Source organism: Sorex fumeus, unplaced genomic scaffold, assembly GCF_029834395.1.
Source record: "Sorex fumeus unplaced genomic scaffold, SorFum_2.1 ptg000207l, whole genome shotgun sequence".
Lineage (NCBI taxonomy): Eukaryota > Metazoa > Chordata > Mammalia > Eulipotyphla > Soricidae > Sorex > Sorex fumeus.
The window spans coordinates 431,090-451,140 of record NW_026606264.1 but is presented as its reverse complement, the minus strand read 5'-3'; the positions used below and the strand labels follow the sequence as shown (position 1 = coordinate 451,140).

The 20,051-nt window shown below is 64.3% G+C and overlaps 1 protein-coding gene across 16 annotated transcripts in view; it reads right to left on the bottom strand.

The window, feature by feature from the left end:
* Positions 1-18,871, bottom strand: part of LRRFIP1 (LRR binding FLII interacting protein 1) — a 76,007-nt gene extending 57,136 nt beyond the window's left edge. For all 16 annotated transcript variants that reach the window (XM_056108317.1, XM_056108301.1, XM_056108303.1 and 13 more), the window contains exon 1: positions 18,758-18,871. In XM_056108317.1, the coding sequence (XP_055964292.1) occupies positions 18,758-18,853 (96 nt within the window). In that variant the 5' untranslated portion in view covers positions 18,854-18,871. The remainder of the gene's footprint in view (positions 1-18,757) is intronic.
* Between the last annotated feature and the right edge of the window lie 1,180 nt (positions 18,872-20,051).

Here is a 20,051-nt window from a genome sequence, read left to right as displayed (position 1 = left end):
CCGAACCTCAGCCTTGTAGGCGCTGCACCCCATCCTGGGCTCCCCCGCGGTGGTGGAGAGCGGCTGGTGGTACCCCCGGACAGCCACTGGGCGGCACCCAGATAAATAAACCGATTAGAGCGTTTCACCCAGTGCGGGTATGGCCCATGGGCAGCCGCAACGTCTCTGGCACCAACACATGAATGGTTTCTTTAAAAAACGTCTTTAGGGCTGGAGCAATGGTACAGCGGGGAGGGCGTTTGCCTTGCATGTGTCTGACTCAGGGTCAATCCGCATCCCATATGGTCCCCTGAGCACCGCCAGGAGTCATTCCTGAGTGCAGAGCCTGGAGTAACCCCTGAGCATCACTGAGTGCGACCCAAAAAGAAGCACTGTAGCACTGTCCTCCCGCTGTTCATCGATTTGCTCGAGCGGGCCCAGTAACGTCTCCATTGGAGACTTCGTTGTTACTGTGTTTGGCATATCGAATACGTCACGGGGAGCTTGCCAGGCTCTGCCGTGCGGGCGAGATACTCTCGGTAGCTTGCCGGTCTCTCCGAGAGGGATGGAGGAATTGAACCCAGGTTGGCCTTGTGTAAGGCAAACACCCTACCCACTGTGCCATCTCTCCAGCCCTGACCCAAAATCAAACAAAAAAACGATAACCCTGGAGTTAAGGCACTTGCCTTGCATGTGCATGTGGTAGCTGTGACCCTGGTTGAAATCCCAGGTGCCACCTCTGACCACTGTCTGGGGCCATTCCTGGGCCAAGCCAGGAGTAGACCCTGAGCCTGCTGGATGTGCTACCCCCAGTAAAGAACAGATCCCAAAAAGAAAAACAAAATCATCTTTAGCTTTGAGGCTCTGTGTGGGCCCATCTGGCCGCGGGTGGGCAGGAGCCTTGGGCCGGGCCCTCCTGGAGAGGCGGGTTCCGAGCGGAAGGTAAGAGGAAGCCGGTGCCGGACACCCGGGGACAGCGGCAAGTTCCGGCCAACAAGGCCACAGCGCCCGCCACCTGCCGTGGCCCCGGGCCTGTCCGCGCTTACGGGGCCGGGGGCGCATTCTCCAGACCCCTCACGACGGGGAGAGAAAAGCACGAGGGATGGGAGAAACGCCAAGATCCCCTGCTGAGGCCAGGGGCGAGCGCTGACCACTGGCCTTTCTGGCCAGCAGGTGGGGCACCCCGCCCCCACCAGGCGCCGAGCCCCAGGGCAGGAAGGGGTGCTGCACAGAGAGACACGGGGAGGCAGAGGGGGCCCAGCCGGTGGGGAGAGCGGGCTGAGGGCCGAGGGGTGCACAGCTGCGCCCCAAAGCTGCGGGGGTCAGGGGCCCTTGACCTGGGATCTCTGGTGGGTCTGTGGGGATGTGGGGAAAATGCTGGGATAGGAGCACTGAGAATGCCAGGCAGGAGCACTCCCTGCAGGCACCCCCCTACCCCCTCTCCACTCCTCTCATGGTTTCCCTCCCCCGCTCTTCTCTCTCCTCCCCGCCCCTTCTTTTGCCTGCCCTTCCCTCCCCCTCCCCCCTTCTCAGCCTCCCCCCTCAGCCCCCCTGAATCCCTAGACCAGGTCGCAGGAGGCTCGGAACCAGCCCTACAAGCATCAGAACCAGCACTGGGCTTGTCTGGGGTGGCCGCTGCCCCCGTGCCAGGGTCACATGCAGGAAAGAGGAAATCCCACTCCCTGGCCACCCCCTGCCCCCACTGGGGAATGCGGACGGTCCAGTCCCACTGGGGAGCAACACATCATTCCTCAGAACACCGGACACTCAGCCTCCCTTTGACCCAACAACCCCACTTCTTGGAATATACCCCAAGGGTCCAGAAGCAAAATGGAGAAAAGGCATCTGCACCCCCCTGCTCACTGCAGCGCTTTGCAATGGCCACAATCTGGAAACAGCCCACACGTCCAAGAACAGATGCTGGATAGAGAAACTGCGGCACATATACACGGTGGAATATTACTCGGCCATAGAAAAGAGAAGGCCTTGCGGTCTGCTGCTACATGAGGGACCTCGAGAGTCTCGTGGGTGAAGTGAGTCCGAGGGAGAGACTCACAGATGGTCTCTACTTCGGATGTGTGAACATAAGGATCAGCACATGTGTGTGAGGATCAACATGTGTGTAAGGATCGACACGTGTATAAGCATCTATATGCGTATAAGAACAAGGATCTTATACACATATTAAGACCAAGGATCTACATGTGTATATAAGAATCTACATGTGTATAAGGATCTGCACGTGTGTGTAAGGCTCTCCACAATTGTGTGAGGCACTCCACGTGTGTGGGAGGCTCTCCAATGTGACCGAGGATGTGAGTCTCACAGGAGATGTGCTCTACATCACATGCCTCATACTGTCACACACACACACACACACACACACACAAGCTTACACACGCTCCCACACAGACATGCACACACTCACACTCACGAACTGGCACCCACACCTAACTCTCCCGCTCTCTCAGGAAGGAAGTGGCCGGGGCTGAGACAGGATGGGAGAGGCTGGGGAGGCGGGCAGGTCGGCGGGTGGGGGTGGGGCCCAGGCAACCCGGCCCTCAGACCCTGCCGTGGCATCTGGGTGACAAAGGGGACCCCTGGGTCTCCCTGTCCACCCTGTCCCTCCCCCCGTCTCTCCCCCAAGTCTCTCAATCCCCTGCATCTCTCCCGCGCCACCATAGCCCAGGAACTGAGTTGTTTTCTTTTTTTTTTTCCTTTTTGGGTCACACTCAGCGATGCTCAGGGGTTACCCGTGGCTCTGCACTCAGGAACTATTCCTGGCGTTGCTCAGGGGACCCAATGGGATGCTGGGAATCAAACCCGGGTTGGCCGCGTGCAAGGCAAACGCCCTACCCGTTGTGGTATCACTCCAGCCCCCTGAGTTGTTTTCAGAAAATAAATAAATAAATAAATAAATAAATTAAAAACCCTAAAAAACCTTTGAGGCCTCGGTGAGGCCAAGTGTCCCCTGGGCTGGTGTGCCGGGGAGGACCTGAGCCCCTGGGGAGGGCCGGGCGTCCAGGTGGGGTGCCGTGCTAGGGTGACTGGGCTTTCCAGGGCTTCAGGGCTTGTCCCAAAAACGCTGCTCACCTGCGGGGTCCCGTCCAGCGCGGCCTCTGGGAGGCTGACACCGCACGACTCTGGCACCATTTCAGAGGCTCTTGGCAGGGCCTGAGCTTCCGGGATGGGGCTAATGCCAGCCCCGTGTGCCGTGACGGTCGCCAACATGCCAAGCTGCGTGTTGTGTCGGGAAAGCGACTCACTCTCCCCGGAGCGTGTTGGGAGGCTCCCGACAGGCCAGAGTGCCTTCTGCCTTCCGGAAACTGTGTGTGCAGGTGTGTGTGCGTATTTGTGTGTGCATGCCTGTGTCTCTGTGTGGCTGTGCACGTGTGCACATGTGAGCATGTGTGTGCATGAGTGCGTGTCAGTCTTGCATATGCATGTATGTGTCATGTATGTCTGAGTGTGCATGTGCATGTGCGTGTATGTGCATGTATGTGTGTGTGCGCACAGACACAAGTGTTTATTCAAAATCATGAGCTCTTAAATCTGCATTATCTTTAAAGTCTAGCGAAAGTAGGTCACCTTACATATGTTAAAGTATATCAGGGGAGCGATTTACTCCATCAGTGGGAAACTTAGTACTTCTTTTTTAAAAACAGTTAGGATTGTGCATTTCTTTAACACCTATGTGAAGCCGCAGACGTGCAGTTTTGTTGAGTTCAACAGCCTTCTGAAGGCTGACAGTGGTGTGAGAAGAGCTGCATTATTCAACAGGGACTGACGTTTCCTGAATAATTCAGGTTCTAAGTAAATCTGTCGATGGCGCGAAACTTCTTCCCTGAGCACTGAGCCAGGAGCAACCTGAGTGGCTTCTTTGCGTCCAGATAACACCCCCCCCCCCCCCCAGTCAGCCTTGGCGAGGGCAGCGCAGCCCTGTGATGGGGTCCCATGGAGGATGCAGGAAGTGGGTCAGTCCAGGAGCCAACCAAGGAGCCCAAACCCAGCAAGATCACGCCCGGTGGCCGGAGCAGATGGACAGACTCCGTGTGTCACTCAGGGGGAGTCTGGCCCTGCGGAGGGGAAGAACGTTCAGCGCGAGCAGGTTACACACGGGATAGATCCGCAGGGCGGGACGCTGGCGCCCAAGACAGCCAGGGCAAGGCCTGTCACCCCTGGGTGCCCCTGAACCTAGTTCATGGCCCTCAGCACCACAGTGAACTCCAGCCACGATCAGAAAGCAAAAGCAAAAAGCTAAAATTCAAGCAGCAGACAGACCCCCAGAGGGCTCCCCCCCAAACACACACAGACACACACATATAAGACAGACACACAGACACACACAGAGACACACATACACATACAGACATACACACAGACACAGATACACACATATAGACATACACCCAGACACACACACTCACACAGACACAGACACACACACTCACATACACAGACACTCACAGACACACATAGACACACACAGACACAGATACACACAGAGACACACAGAGACAGACACACCCACACACAGAGAGACAGACACACACATTCACATGCACAGAAACAGAAAAACAGATACACATACAGACACACATACATACAAACAGACACAGACACACACATACACATAGAGATAGACATAGACACAGACACATACACATACAAACAGACACAGACACACAGACACATAGACACAGACACACTCACACACAGAAAGGCTCCCGTGTGCTCAGTGTGGGGCACCTGCTTCTGGAAAGTTCTTTTCCCAGAGGAAAGCCCTGCCCATCCTGTGTAGGCTGTGCCCCTGGGAGACCCTCAGCCCTGCTCTGACACTCCCGGGCCCTGGACGCCTGCGTCTGCGGCTGGGGCACTGGCTGCACCCCCAGGACCGTCCAGGGCCGCCTGGCTCTCCCAGCCCAGTGGGGCGGACAGAAGAGGTCGCCCCTCCCCTGCTACGGGCCTGTGGAAGCCCCTCTGAGTGAGTGACCCAACCCCTGCAGCCCCACACCCAAGCCCGGGGAGGCCGTCAGGGTCACCTGCTCTCCCAGGGCAGACCTTGGGGTGCTTCTGCGGGGCGGGCCCGCAGGTCTGAAAGCCTCCCGCACCCCCAGAGCCCGGCTCCCCCAGGGCTGATCAGGTGCCTGCCCCTCCCCCCTCCTGGCAGCCCCCGTGATTCCAGACATGTCCCCCTTCCCTGTCCCCACCCCGTCCACCCCAGCTGCAGGTCAGGCCCACCCGCCCCCTCCGCAGCGTTAGACAGGGCACTGCCACGCTAGCCCGGCGGGGTCCGTGCTCAGGTGCACACACGCTCTGCGCCCGTCCTCACCCCTCACCCTCGAAAGCCCCGAGGCTAGTCCTGCCGGGCAGCCCAGGGCCCTGTGAGCACTGTCACTATCACCAGTCAGGGCTGGGCACAGGGATGGACGGCGGGGCTAGATCCATGCCGGGGCAGTTTCTGGTCAGTTACTGACATCACATCTGAGGCAGGGGAGAAGCACTTGGGCAGTGGCCGGAGGAAGGGTGTTCCTTGTTTTGCTTTAGAGCGGGGCCCAGGAGGCGCGCGCACACACACACACACACACACACACACACAGGCACAGGCACACGCACAGGCACACAGGCACACACACACAGACACACACATACATACACAGGTACACACAGACACACAGGCACAGACATACACAGAGACACACACAGGCACAAACACACACACACCTGTGAGTTTGAAAAGTGTGGGTGCATGGGACGCGTGCATACAGTGGCCGAGAGTCGCCTCCCCAGGCCGGCCAAAGGTGACAGACAAAGGCCAGAGGAATGGGGAAACGGAGGAACAGGGCCCCGGGCGGCTGGTAGTCGGGCGTTTATTCCCTCCTCATCCTCGTCCTCACAGCTGCATCCTCCGCCAGCACAGCTGCTCTTCCCCGTTCTCTCCCTGACGGCGCAGTTCTATAGCGATTACGAAGGGTGGGGTACACACAGGTGGGGCTGGACATTGTCATAACAAGAAACAGAGGTCAAGCCTCTCCTTCAGGGGAAGTTCTAGGGGATTAACCCAAGGACCAGACCTCATCTGCGGGTTCAGCACTCCAGATTAGAGGAGATCCGCTCAGGGGCGGGATTCCATTGGGGTGTTTTGCTTTCTCCTTTCCTCAGCTAGTAATCATAGTAACTTTACTTCTTACTAATGTCTCTAGTCATTTTGTGTGGACACGGTAAGAGATACATTAAGCTTAACGGTTGGCTCTTCCTGGGACATCTCGCTGTAGATCCCAGACCACAGTCCTCAGCTCCTGAACTGCTTTTACTTCTTATGGCACTCAGCTTGTCCCTTTCCGATGCCAGGGTTGCTTACGACTTGCCCTGGGGCCACTCTTACCCCTCGCCTTTTGGGGGTGTTAGGAAGGAAGGGCAACTGAGGCTTAAGTCCGGTAAATATGACAGATGCCCAGGAGTAAATATTATTCAGAGTCAATTAACTCCCGTGTCACAAAGCGCAGCATGAACTGTCTTCCTGTGTCTATTCAAAACGGACACTGCTAAATACCCACGCAAAGGACATAGAGGAAAGAGAAAAGCAATCAGGATTATCAGTGCCTGATGGAACTGGGTGTGCCTCAGGGGCACTGTTTCGGGAGTAACTCAATACACCTCAGCTCCCTGAGGGAGGAGCAAGGACAACCCAATGCTATCCAATACACACCCACTGCATGCATGCACATAGGCACACACGCACACACATGCAAGCATACATGCATGCATGCACACACATGCACACACACAAATGCACACATGCACACACATGTCCCACATGCACACGCACACAAGCACACACGTGCACACGCGCAAACGAGCACAGTACACATGAAGGGGCTGACCGGGCAGTGCAGCCACGGAGCCCCTCCTGCTGCCCATCCATCCTCTGAGCGGTGGGTTTCTCGGCAGGGAGCAAACACGGTCCCACGGCAGCAAGGGCGCACGCGTGCGGGACAAGACGCCCAGCTGTGCTCAGCACTCAGGTACGAGGCCTTTTCTTCTCTGACCAGAAACCTCCATGGCGCAAAGAGGAACCCGGACCTGAACGACCAGGGGCCTTAGCCTGGCAGCGGGGACGCGGCGGGCTCGGTCTTCACTTCCTGTGCAGCTACCCACACCCACCCATCCCGCCTCTCCCGCCGTCCCTCCCACCCCCACACAGCACGGGCCAGATGAAACGAGCAACCCCGGCTGGCCGCGGCCATCGGGCTGGCCTTCCCTGCGGGAAGGATGCTCAGCGACCTGGGACTCGGAAAGTCAGGCGAGAGCAGCCGAGAGTCAGGGCTCGTTTCCGCAAGGGAGAGTGGACTTTGCTGCTCTGGTTCCTCTGAAAACCTTCCATCAGGCCCGGGGCCGAGTGTCGGCGTTGTGCTGTGTTGCAAGCAGGGGACACAGCCCGTGGCTGACTCAGTGTCGTGCTGTGTGCAGCGAGCAGAGGGACACGGCTCTTTGGTGAAAGCCTGTTTCTCAGAGAAGAGGCGTCCAGGTCCCCCCGTCACTGAGCGATGAGCCGCGTCCCCAGCCCGGCCAGCCTGTTCCCCTGCCCAGGGTCCCTGCACCTTTCAAAGACGTCAGACTCGGGGGCTTGCCCGGGACGCACCGCAGTCATGGGGTCTGAGTGAGTTCTGGGGTTCGGGAGCGAAGTAGCAAATGTCTCTTCCTTGAAACGCTGACGACCTGACCAGGCAGCCTAGCCTGAGGCTTCTCTGTGGGTGCCCTGGGGGCTCCGGGCTTGCCGGTCCCCTAAGAGGGACCCCAGGCAGAGCCAGGAGTGGCCCCTGCAAACACACCCCAAAGTAAGGGAAAGAACGCCCGCTCCTGAAGACCGTGGGCTGCCACAGTCACAAAGGGAAGGAGGGTCACGGCTGGGAGTGGCCGGCCCGCCTGAGCAACCCCAGACGGGTGGGGTGTGGGGACTCTGCAAACCACACGAGCGTCCCTGCAGCCGTGACTCACACCCGGCTTCCTCCGCAGACACCCTCTCAGAGAAACGTTCTGGAAGCACCAGCTCCCGCGAACCCACAGCAGCCGCGGGCCCGGCCCTCGTGCTCGGACGCGCCCCGATGACGCCGCTTCCTGCAGGGTGAGCCCGCCCGGCCCACGCCTGCGTCCCCCCAGCCCTCACAGCTCCTGAGGCTGAAACCAGAGGCCTGGAGGCGCCTCGGTGGGCCAGAGCACTGCTGGGGAGGAGGGAGCCGGGTGGTCTCGGCCAGAGCACTGTCAGGGAGGAGGGAGCTGAGGGGCCTTGGTGGAGCACCGCCGGGGAGGAGGGATCAGGAGACTTGGCTGGAGCACTGCCGGGGAGGAGGGAGCTGGGGCCATGGTGGAGCACTGCCGGGGAGGATGAAGCTTGGGGGTCTTAATGGAGCACTGCTGGGGAGGAGGGAGCTGAGGGGCCTTGACTGGAGCACTGCTGGGGAGGAGGGAGTTGAGAGGCCTTGGTGGAGCACAGCTGGGGAGGAGGGATCCGGGTGGTCTCAGCTGGAGCACTGCCAAGGAGGAGGGAGCCTCAGGCCCCACGGGAGGAGCTGCCCCTGCTAGGAGCTCCCGCGTCCCAACTCCGCCTCATGGTGCCCCCCAGGCAGGCGACCTGACCAGGCTTTCTCACATCCTGGCTTGGGCAGACAGGGCCTGTGCTGTCCCGGTCACTGCGTGGATGGGCCAGTTGCCCCTGGCCTGCTCAGAGCTGGCCCCTCCTTCCCCGTGTCCCCGAGGCGGGCCTGGCCGTGAGTGGGTGCCGCTCGCATGGCCCGCTGCCCAGGGTGGACGGGAAGGGATGCCGGGACCTGGCTTGGGCGCAGAAGGTCCAGCCGGCCGCCAGCAGGGCGGGTCTCCAGGAAGCCGGGGGTGGCGGGTCCAATGGGCTGATTCAGGTCAGCTAAGCCTGGCCTGGTGCTTGTGACCGCCCACCCACCGGCCCAGCCCCAGCTGCTATCCCTGCGGGGCCCTGCAGGGAGCGCTGCTCCCGTGGGCTGAACCCGGAACACCCTGAGCACCCCCACGCACGTGAGGTCCCACAGTGATGGGGTGGGGCTCCTGTGACAAGGCCCCAGACACACACCATGCAGACACGGGCCAGCCAGCCAGAGGCCCTCAGACACGGGTTACAGGCCAGGGACGGAGTGTGTCCCTGTGCCATGACACACGCCAGGCTCGTCGGCGAGGCTCGGACAGCACCTGCCACCCAGGGACAGGCCAGGGACAGGCCCCAGGGACAGGCCAGGCCCACGGCCTCACTCCCGCCCCCTGAAACAGGCCGTGCCCACACACCCTTCCCCAGAGCCGGGCGGGGTCCTCCTCCTTCCTGCCCCTCAACCTCCCCTTCCCCTCCTCTCTGCCCCACAGCCCCTCCTCCCTCCCCAGGAGCCGAGTCTAAGGCCGTGGGGGACCCGGACCCCAACCCAACATCTCTCCCCTGGAGCACGGGCCTGCGCGCCCACCCGGCCCCTTCTGCACGCTCGCTTCTCCGCATTGGTCAGCTGATCACTGTCTCCCTTGTCTCTCGTGTCAACCATCTGCCGGCGTCTATTATTAGGCATCTGTCACCTATTATCTGCATTATCTATTGATCGTCTATTACCGATAGTCACCTGTCACTTAGTTCCTACCATCTATACCACTCATATTACAGTCATCTAGCACAATCTATCAATAACCTATTATCTGTCAATATCTGTATCATTCACAATCTATTCTATACCATTCTATACCATCAACAATCTATTGATGATCCATAATCTATGTACTAGCTACTATCTATAATACGCATCACCTGTTATCTGTCAATCATCTTTCAATCATCTATCATGTCTTATCTATATCATCTGTGACCTACCTCTATCACCTATTAATCATCTATATCATCTCTCATCTACCATGCGCCAATCACCTGTAATTAACCCTCTAATATCCATCAGTCTCTCTACCCTGTGATCTATCAATCACCGACCGCCCGTCTATGGCCTCGACCTTCCACTGCCGAGTGGCTGATCAGGGAGCTGTCCCAGGGCTGGACTCGGTCCCTCCGCCCGGCCCAGGCTCGCTGTGAGGGGAGCCATGTTCCCGCGCATGGAGGGGCCTTTCCGGCCCTCACCCGTGCATGGACACTGCGCTGTGGCTTGTGGCGGGGGCGCCGCGTGGGTCATCCCTGCCCCGGGGCTCAGGGCCCACCCCAGAGAGGTGGCTGGGTCCTAGAGAGACCCCCCCCCTCAGACCTGCCTCCCCCATCAGCCCTGCCAGAGCTGCCTCGGAATCCCGGGGTGCCTCAGCCGCCCGGTCCCGCTCTCCGGGCTGCCTGGCTCCTCCCACTGTCGGCCGGGTCTGCCCCCCGCTGAGACTCTCACTTCAACCCCCCCTTGATTTGCTCCCGGGCCACACCCAGCTGTGCTCTGGGGTCGGTCCTGACAGGGCTCTGGGGACATACGCCTGGACCAAACCCCGTCAACTGTGCAGACAAGCACCGCCCCGCCCCATATTCCAGCCTCACCTCACTCTGCTACTCACTGACTTGGTTCTGAGGCACATCCGGCAGTGCTCACGGCTGACTCTGGGCTCTGTGCTCAGGGCTGACTCCCGGCTCTGTGCTCAGAGTTGACTCCCAGCTCTGTGCTCAGGACTGACTCCCGGCTCTGTGCTCAGGACTGACTCCTGGTTCTGTGTTCGGGGCTCACTCCCGGCTCTGAGCTCAGGGCTGACTCCAAGCTCTGTGCTCAGGGCTTATTCCCAGCTCCGTGCTCAGTGATCACTCCTGGCTCTGTGCTCAGGGCTCGCCCCCGGCTCTGTGGTTGGGGCTAGCTCCCGGCTCTGTGCTCAGGACTGATTCCCAGCTCTGTGCTCAGGGCTGACTCCTGCCTCTGTGCTCAGGGCTCACTCCCGGCTCTGTGCTCAGGGCTCACTCCTGCCGGGCTAGAGGGACCATGTGTGGTGCTGGGCTTGGTGCTCCTGCAGGGAGCAATGCCAATTTCAATCGTGGGGTGACACCGCACCATTCAGGGGCAAATGTCTGGCTCAAAGGGAATAAACCGTTGGCTTTACTCTTCCTCTCTCAAACTGACTCATCTAAGCTTCCCTCCGTGGCTCCTGTGCGGCCCTGGGGGTCCCTGGCGGGTGCTGGGCTTCACCCACAGACGTCCAAGGGGGTCAGTGGCCGCAGCCATCTGGGGCTGGGGTGTTCTCCTGGGGTGCTCAGGAGACCTTGAGGGCACCTGCACGCTGCGCACGCCTGCCCGCCCTCTGGGCCTCCCCTGCCAGCCCCCACCTCCCGGAGGCCAAGGGTCGGAGTGACCATCCCCAGAGGAGGCCAGCTGGAGCAGAGGGGAGGAGCAGGAAGCCTCACCCAGAAGGTTCCCCCGTGAGCTGGCCCCTCTGGGGCGGAGGGGCTGGTGCTGAGACTTGACTGGCCGCCTCGTCTGGGTGTCCACGCTGCTGAGGTGGACACGTGGGCAGCCAGGCCCTCGGAAGGTTCCGGACCATCAGCTCCGGGTCCGGCTCCAGAGCACTGCCTGGCTCACGGTCTCCCACTTCGGGGGAAACACCTCTGAGGCAAGCAGGCGACCGTGGAGACAGAGCCTGTGTGTGTGTGTGTGTGGGGGGGGGTGCAGGACCCCTGCGTCCTGCAGAGGCCCAGCCGCAAAAAGAGGTCGAGTGCTCCCCCTGCTGGCAAGTTCTGGAACTGCCGGCGTTCGGGAGCATCCTTGGTCCAGGTCTCGGCTGCACCGGCCCCCACCCAGACACACTCCGGGGGTCTCCCTGCCCAGAGGAGGCCCCCTGTCCGCCTGCCCTCTCCGGGGTTGCAGGAGCAGGGCTGGGCTTGGGGCCTAGCAGAGGCCGGGGGGACGCAGAGGCCGGGCTCCTGCCGTGAGGGAGGCAGAGGCCCGAGACCCTGGCCAGGCCCCAGGGCTCTGCCTGCTCTCCGGTTCGCTGGCCCCGGGACCTCGCTGCACGGTGTGGCATGAAAGCTGGCACGGAGGGGCGGGCACCGAGCTACAGTGCAGGCAGGGGGCGCCTGTCATGTCCACTCCCCACGCCCAGCCGCCCCTCATAAAGCGCCCACCGCACTGAGTCCTGGGACTCCACGCCCCGGGCTCCGGGGACCCCCGCAGGCTACGGAGACAAAGGGAGGCAGCTCAAGGCACAGCCCCAAGGCCAAGGACAGAGCCTGGGCCCCACCCCCGCCCCACGGCCCCCCTGTGTCCACACAGTGACCCCCAGCCCTAAGCCAGGGCCCAACAGTGACCCCCAGCCCCGAGCCAGGGTCCAGGCCCAGGAAACAAAGGGAAAACACAACAGCGTGGATGCCAGACAGTGCGGGGGCCCTGTGTCAGGGCCTGGGGCCGGATGTGCTGGCTACAGGGCCTGGGGTCTGGCCCACCACAAACCCCCGCAGCCCTCCCCCCCACCCTTTTCTCCTCGGAGCGAGGCACAGCAGGGAGGCACAGGCTTTGCATGCAGCTGACCCGGGTTCGATTCCCGGGTCCCCGCGGGGAGATTCCTGAGCAGAGAGCACCGAGTGAGCCCTGAGCACGGTCAGGTGTGGCTCCCCCGAGCAGAACCAAGAACCCCGCACACTCAGACGCTCTGACGAGCCCAGTCCACACGGGCAGCCTCAGGAGTGCGAGACCACGGCCGCAGGGCTGTGAGGCCGGATGCCCACCCCATGGGGGCCCAGTGGTCAGTGCCGGCGTCAGCGTCTCGACACAGGAACTGTACCGCCCAGCTCGGCCAGCAGGAGCTGCGGAGTCCACGGCCCGTCATTGACCCCACACAGCCCCCAGGGACACAGCCGGCGGCTTTTGGGGACAGTGACCTCATCGCCCGGGCCTGGCCAGGCCACCAGGGCGCGATGCCCATCCCTGGGGCTCTGGGAGAGTCTCCAAGCACCTTGCAGGGGGACATGGGCCTGCAAGGACACGGGTGCCCTGCCCAGGTCTGCCCTCACCCCGCGGCCTGACCATGCGTGCCAGGGCCTGACCGTGCCCCCGTCCCTGGCTGCCGCGAGATGCTGGCCGTGGGCGGGTCAGCCCTGCTGGCTGCAGGCTGCTGGCCGGGTCAGCTTCTGCCTAAGTGGCAGTGGCTGTGACCCCATCACACCCCCACAGGTGTCGGTTCCTGGAACACACCCCAAGAGGCATTTGGTCCCGAGTGACCAGGTCACCAGTGGCCGGAGAAGCTCCTTCCCAGCCACTCCATACAGCCCTTCTGAGAGGGCACGGAGTGGGGACACTCTCATCATGCTGGGGGCCGCCTCCGGCCACTGCTGGCTCTATCCCTGGAGGGGAGGGCTCGCGTTTGGCTCTTTTTCTCCTTTTCACGTACAGATTAATGATCAGGGAACGGGTGATGGCAATCATGGACTTCCCACGTCAAAGGGAATTAGGGAGGACTCCCCCCACACCCCTGCCCGCCCCTCCCTCCCTCCACACCCCTGCCTGTCCTCCCCACCCCTGTCCACTCTCCACCCTGTCCATCTATCCAGACGGACTCTCATAGCTGAGGCGGGTCCCCTCCCGGGACCTCTGTCCGGGTCGGGAGCCCTGGTCAGCACACTCGGAGGTCAGCTGGGCTGAGGCTGCCCGGTGGGCGTCAGCTCAGGCCTGAGGAAAATGCCCTAGGGGTCCTTACTGCCCTCCTCGAACCCAATGATGGGGGAGGGGCACAGGAGGGGGAGGGCACATGGAAGAGAGCAGGGAGGGACAAGGGATGGTGAGGGGGAGGGGCAGGGAGCGGGCCCTGTTCTCCACGGGCTGCAGGCTGTGGGATATTTACAGTCTCACTGGCTGTGGTCAGGGCAGGTCCTTGCCCTCAGGGCTGGGGCTGGGCCAGGACTCCAGGACTCTCCCTCCCCCGCTGCCTGAGCTTGGCCCACGGGCTGCTGACCTGAGTCCCCCGCAGGAGGCCAGGGACAGATGCCCCTTCCCCTCTCCTGCACATTCCCCGCCAGCCAGCTCCCACGGACGCCCCCTGCAGCCCCCCAGCCCCCAGACCCGCCCCCGCAGCCCCCCCACTGCACAGCCATGAATGGCCCCAGACCACCCATGGTGGGTCCAGGTGCCCGGCTGCCCCTTGCTCTTCGCCCCCTTCTCACGTCCCCACGTGCGCGGGTAGTGGTGGTCAGTGGTCAGCGGCCAGTTCCCCGAGTCCGACTCGGAAGAGGCACAGCCGAGTGCTGGTGCTCAGGGGCATGGTCGGACAGGGCACCCGCAGGACAACGCCAGGCCCCGCATGCCCAGGCCGGTGCCCAGGGCCCGGCCCATGGTTCACGACTGAGCCTAGCTGCCACGCAAGGAACGTCCAGTTCACAGGCTTCCTGCGGGGACGCCCCACGCCCAGGCCAGGCCACGGCTGGAACTCGGGCCCGGCAGCCCCACCGTGAGCTGGAACAACCTTCACAGATTCACAACTTCCCCCCCAATTTTTCAGAAATCGTTGTGGCAAGCAACGTCAGATGAACTACCTTGTGCCCACCAAGGGGGCAGGCTGGGGGCGGGGTGGAGGGAGGGCGCCCGCCCCAGGACGCGCCGGAGCACTGACAGCCGAGCAGCTGTACCAGAGGCGCGCGGAGACCTCGGCAGGTAGGGCACCCAGGCTCCACATCCTCCCAGCGTGATCCCCGAGCACTGGGCCAGGAGCAACCTGGGCACAGCCGGGCATGACCCGAATACAAACACTGTGGCAGAAAATAAGACGGTTCTGGTTGTGCCTTTCTGAGCTGCTGGCGAGCAGGCAGCCCCGTCCACCTCTCCCCGGGCGCGTGTCCACACGCGTGGGCAGTCCCGCCCTGCCCAGCCGCCCCTCCTGGCACACCGGCAGCTCCCGCCGCCCACCAGAGGCCCCGGCGACTGCCCCCGCATGTCCCGCCACACGTGCCCGGCAGCGCCTGGGAACACAGAAATCCCTGCCGCTCTGTGGGGATTATTTTTAGCCGCGCTCTGTGCTCCGCCGAATAATCTACAGGGCTGGGACAGTAAAGGTCTCGCAGGCAGGCGGAAAGGGAGCTCGCTCACAGGCGGTGACACGGGGGGGGGGGGGGCCGGGCAGAGACCCCACAGCCACGCCACGGAGCGGGGGGAGGGGCTGGGACTCATCGGAGGGGCCGAGGGGCTGCACGAAGGGGTGAAGATTCGCAGCGGCGATGAGCGATGTTTGGAAAAGGGACAATGAACTCCAGAAAAGATGCAGGAAGTGGCGCGGAGAAAGGGACCGGACAGTAGGGCCAGCCCCCGAGCCCTGCCTCCCCCGGCCAGCCCAGACTCCCGCTTCCGGCCCAGCCCGGGGTTCTGGGTCCAGCCCGGCCCAGGCCCTGTGAACCCGGCCCACACCCGCCCAGGCACACGTCCCTCCTGACCGACCGTCCGGCGTTGTCTGCCTGGTGCTCTCTCAGGGGCAGGGCTGGGTCTGGACCCTGGGACCGGTGGTCCAAGCGGGTCTCCGAGACCACGGGGAGAGTGGCGTGAAGTCGGCGAGAGGCGCGCTGGGCAGCCGGCTCTGGGCCAGGGGGTGCCTGCGGCTGATCCCACACATGGCACTTAAGGGGGAGGCCCACGGCGACTGTGGCTGAGTGTGAAGCCCCCCCGCCCCCAGGGACATGCCTCGTGCAAACTAGAAAGGGAGGCGGCAGTGTGGACCCTCCCGAGTAAGGTCAGGGGATGGGGGGGGTCCCTCCTAGAGACCCACAGCCAGGCGGGGGGGCTCAGGGTCGGGCCGGGGGTCCTGGGTGGGCGGTTGTTGGGCCACTCACATGCATCTCCCCGCTTGCCTATCACTCGCGGGGGTGAAGGGAGAAGGCCAGCAGAGACCCCCACCTGCCTGACGGGGCCCCTGAGTCGACCTCTGCCAGCCCCCCCCAGGCCAGGGGGACCCCCCAGCACGGCTCCCATCCGAGAGCCAGCCCCCCCCACCCCGCAGTGCATGGCCAATACCTCACAGATGCCCCGGAAAGGCTGACAGCTGGACTCAGCCAGAAATAGCCGTTGGGGCCGCCAGCCCCCAATGCCACAGCTGAGGGGGGCCTCTGCGGCCCCCCAGAGACTGCAGGACAATGGACAGACAGACGGCCGGACTGGGGCCTGGTCCCCGCCCCCCCCCCGGGGCCTCCAGCCTCAGGGAGGACAAGGGGGGGTGCATCCAAGACTCAGGAAGCGGGGGGGGGGGGGTGTGCTGGGACCCTGAAAAGGAACACACACCCCTCTCCCCCTCCCCCTCCCCTGCCTCCTCCCCTCCCCCACCCTTCGTGCTCAGTGGCTCTGTGCTGCAGGAGCCCCCTGTCCCCCCCAAGTCGGGAAAGGGGCAGCTGCAGGCTGAAGGGATGGGGGGGAGCCTGGGGGGCAGCCAGAGGCGGGGGGGAGGGCTGGGGGGTCCCAGAGGGCCCAGCCCCCCAGGCGCTCTCTTGTGGCATCCTGAGGCCCCTCCCCCGCCCACCCCTGCCCCTCCCCTCCCCCCCACTCTGCCCTTATCACCCGCATTCCTGGTCTGGCCCCAGCTCCAGCCCCGCGTGCCATGCCAGCTCCCCAGAGGCCCCAGAGGCCAGGAGGGCCCGGCTGGTCTCAGGCAGACCCCGCCCGCCACAGAGACACGGGACGGGGGACACGGGGACACGGGACAGGTGTCTGTCCCTGAGTCAGCGGCCAGGCGCCTCCAGCTCGGGGAGAGGCCACCGGCGGCGCTGGGTGTTGGCATGAGGGGCGGCCTGGGAAGGTCACGGCTGAGCCGGCAGAGGCTGGCCCGGCCGGCACCCGCTCCCGAGCCAACGGTCTCCTGGGGGACACCAACTTCAAATGCCACCTCCTCCTGAAAGCTGCCCTGATTTCCACGCCCTCTCTCAGCAAGTGGCAGGTGCTCTCATTTCCAAGCCTTCCAGGCACAACATGCACCCCTTTAAGACCAGCCGCCTCCCACCCACGCTGCTCTGCAGATCCAACTCCTGCTCTGGGCCCTTCCTGACACCCCAGTTTACCCAGGATAGAAGTTGGGGTAAGACTTAAGAGTTCAGGCCGGAGCGATAGCACAGCGGGGAGGGCGTCTGCCCTGCACGCGGCCGACCCGGGTTCAATCCCCGGCATCCCACAAGGTCCCCCGAGCACTGCCAGGAGGAATTCCTTCCTGAGCGCAGAGCCAGGAGGAACCCCTGAGCATCGCCGAGTGTGGCCCCAAAAGAAAAAAAAAGACAAGAGTTCAAACAACCACGTGCCGAGAGTCATTCTGGGGGCCCAAAGTGTGATCCTTGGCACCACCAAGAGCGTACACCAGAACCGAACTGTACAACCAACCCAGTGAGTCATACAACCCCCCTCACTGAGATGTAAGTCCCCCCCCGACCCGCACAACCATAACTAGCTCAAGTCACCCCTCACTGCAGCAAGAAAGGGCAGGGAGGGGGCGAATTCTCCGCACAGAGTGACCGACACCCGCCTGCCCTGTGCAGGGACTGTCCCCCTGGAGGACAGCACTGGCCACAGCCACTCGCCGCAGCAGGAGGACGCTTTCGCTCTCATCCCCGTGGCCCTGGGGGAGGCAGGCCGGGGTCAGGCCCTGACAGCTGCAGGGCTTTCCTTCCCATTTTAGAGACGGGAAGACAGAGGCTGGTGAGGGATAGGACGCCTCGGCCAGGCCGGCGCAGTGGGCGGGGAGCCACAGGGCCCTTGCGGACACAGGGCCCCGGCCGCACCCAGGGAGTTGGCCTAGCAGAGAGGAGGTGGCTCGGGGTGCCCCCCACGGTCAGCATTGCTGCCTGCCCAGACCACGTGCCCGTTCCTAGGGTCAGACGCCCACACGGGGGCTGTCGGGAGGCTGCAGTTGGTATTGTCCTGAGCCGAGGCTCTGAAGGGCCCAAGCTGATTACCAGGTGCTCAGGGGCCACCACCCCCCGCCTTGCCCCACGCCCCAGGGTTACCATCAGGGCCGTGGTGCTAGACATCTGGGCGGCCACTGGGAAGAGAGAGCACGGCTGGGGACCACAGGGGCCTTGCGGGATGAATAGGAGTTCGCCTTTTCCTCCACAAGCAGAGACCCCCGAGCATCACGCCCCCCGGTCACACTGGTCTGAGAGCCAGAAGGGCATTCCGAGTGACCGCGAGGAACAGGGGGTGAGTACAGACCTGGGGAGCACCCGACCGTCCTGGGGCAGACAGTGCCCCCTGCCTCCAGCAGACCCCAGAGGGTGCTGCAGAAAGTGGGGTGTGGGCAAGAGTGGGGTCTCCAGGCGGGGCCAAGGCCTGGGGCTGGGCACCCTCCAGGCTTGGCCCCTGGAGGACAAATACCGGGGCCCGGCCGGGCGGGCCCACCCCCCAGTCCAGCGCCAGAGCCTGCCCCAGAAGCCCTTGGCCCAGAAACGTCCATGGCACCTGGGGAGGGGGAGGGGGCGCGTGCAGGTGCGGCTTTCTAGGGACCTTTCTAGGGTCCGTCCCCGTGCCCGCGGGCAGCGCTGGACCCTGCGGGCCGCCCCGCCCCCACCCGCCGCAGCCCCCACGTGGCCAGTCCCGACCCCGGGAGGCGGCGCCCGGGGTCCCCCCCCCCCCGGCCCCGGGGACCCCGGGAGGCGGGGTGTGGAGGGGGGTGGGCGCCCTCCCACCCCCCCAGGGGTCCGGGACCCTCCGGACACGAGCGCGCGGCGCGCAGGACGGCAGCACAAGGGGACAGCGCGGCCCTTCCCGGGTCCGGCCCGGTCCCCGCGCCCCCTCCCCGGTCCCGGCCCGCCCGCGGGTCGCCGGCCCCGGCCCCCTGCCCGGTCCCGCGCCCCCACCTCGCGCGCGATCTGGTTGAGCGCGTCGTCCTCGGCGGTCAGGCGCTCCCGGTTGGGGAGCCGCTTGCGCCCCGCGCCCTGCGTGCCCATGTCCATCGGCGTCCCCGCCGCGCGCCCCGCGCCCCTCCCTGCGCCGGCGTCGTGGCGTCACGGGCGCGGGGACGCACGGCCGGCCGGCGGGAGGGGACGCCCGACCCCCGCCCAGCGCGCGCGGGGGCGCGGGGACGCGCTCGGCCCGGGCTGGGGGCGGAGGGACCCCGGGGAGGGGAGGGCGGGAGGACGCGGCCCGGACAGGCCCCGGACCCGCCAGGCGGGCGTCCGAGAGGAGAGGGGGGCGCAGAGCGGGGGCGCAGGGGCGCGGCGGAGAGGGGGGGGCGCAGGGCGCAGGGCGGGCGTCCCCGAGGGTGGGCGCAGGGCGCAGGGCGGGCGTCCCAGAGGGGGGGGCGCAGGGGCGCGGCGGAGAGGGTGGGCGCAGGGCGCAGGGCGGGCGTCCCAGAGGGGGGGCGCAGGGGCGCGGCGGGGGCCTCCCGCGGTCCCTGCAGGGGTCGGGGCGCTGGCACGCTCCCTGGGGTCCCGGGCCGGAGGTGGGCGCCTCTCCCTCCTCTGGGGACCGGAGGGGGCTCCGCGTGCCCAGAGGGGCTGGGGGCACTGAGGGCCGGGCTGCGCTGCTGCGGGGGACCCTGCTGACCCACGGGCCGGTGCCCCCGCCTAGGTGACAGGCGGTCCTTGCTGCTCAGGCCAGAGTGTGGGACTCAGGGGGCACGCGGGGGCCGGGGCCAGGGCGCTGGAGCCGGAGTGGACAGCGCTGAGCTGTGTCCCCACGCGGGGCAGTGGGCGTGTGAGGGCGTCGCCCCTGCCCGCTGCTCAGCGCGCCCTAGGAAGGCGGGGTCCTCGCCGGGCTGTGCCCTCCGCCCCCCGTCACGGCCCCCCACGACCCCCACGAAGGACACCCACAGCCCGGCTCTCCGGCTCCTCTTGGGAGGACCCCCGCCCCGTGTCCCCTAGCTGCTCTCTCAGAGCCCGAGTCCTCCCTCTGCCCCCATCCTTCCGCCCTGAGCTCACCGTTCCTCTCCCTGGGCTGGGGGGTCCTCCCTGCTGTCCTGCTGTCCTCTGTCCTGCTGTCCTGCTGGGCTCGCCCCGCCCCCAACCCCGCCCTCGCCCCGCCCACATTCTAGCCCCGCCTTAACTCCACCTGAGCCCCGCCCATCTCCTCGCCCCACCCATCTCTTCGCCCCGCCCTCAAACCCGTCCTAGCCCCGCCCATCTCCTCGCCCCACCCCCTAACCCCGCCCTC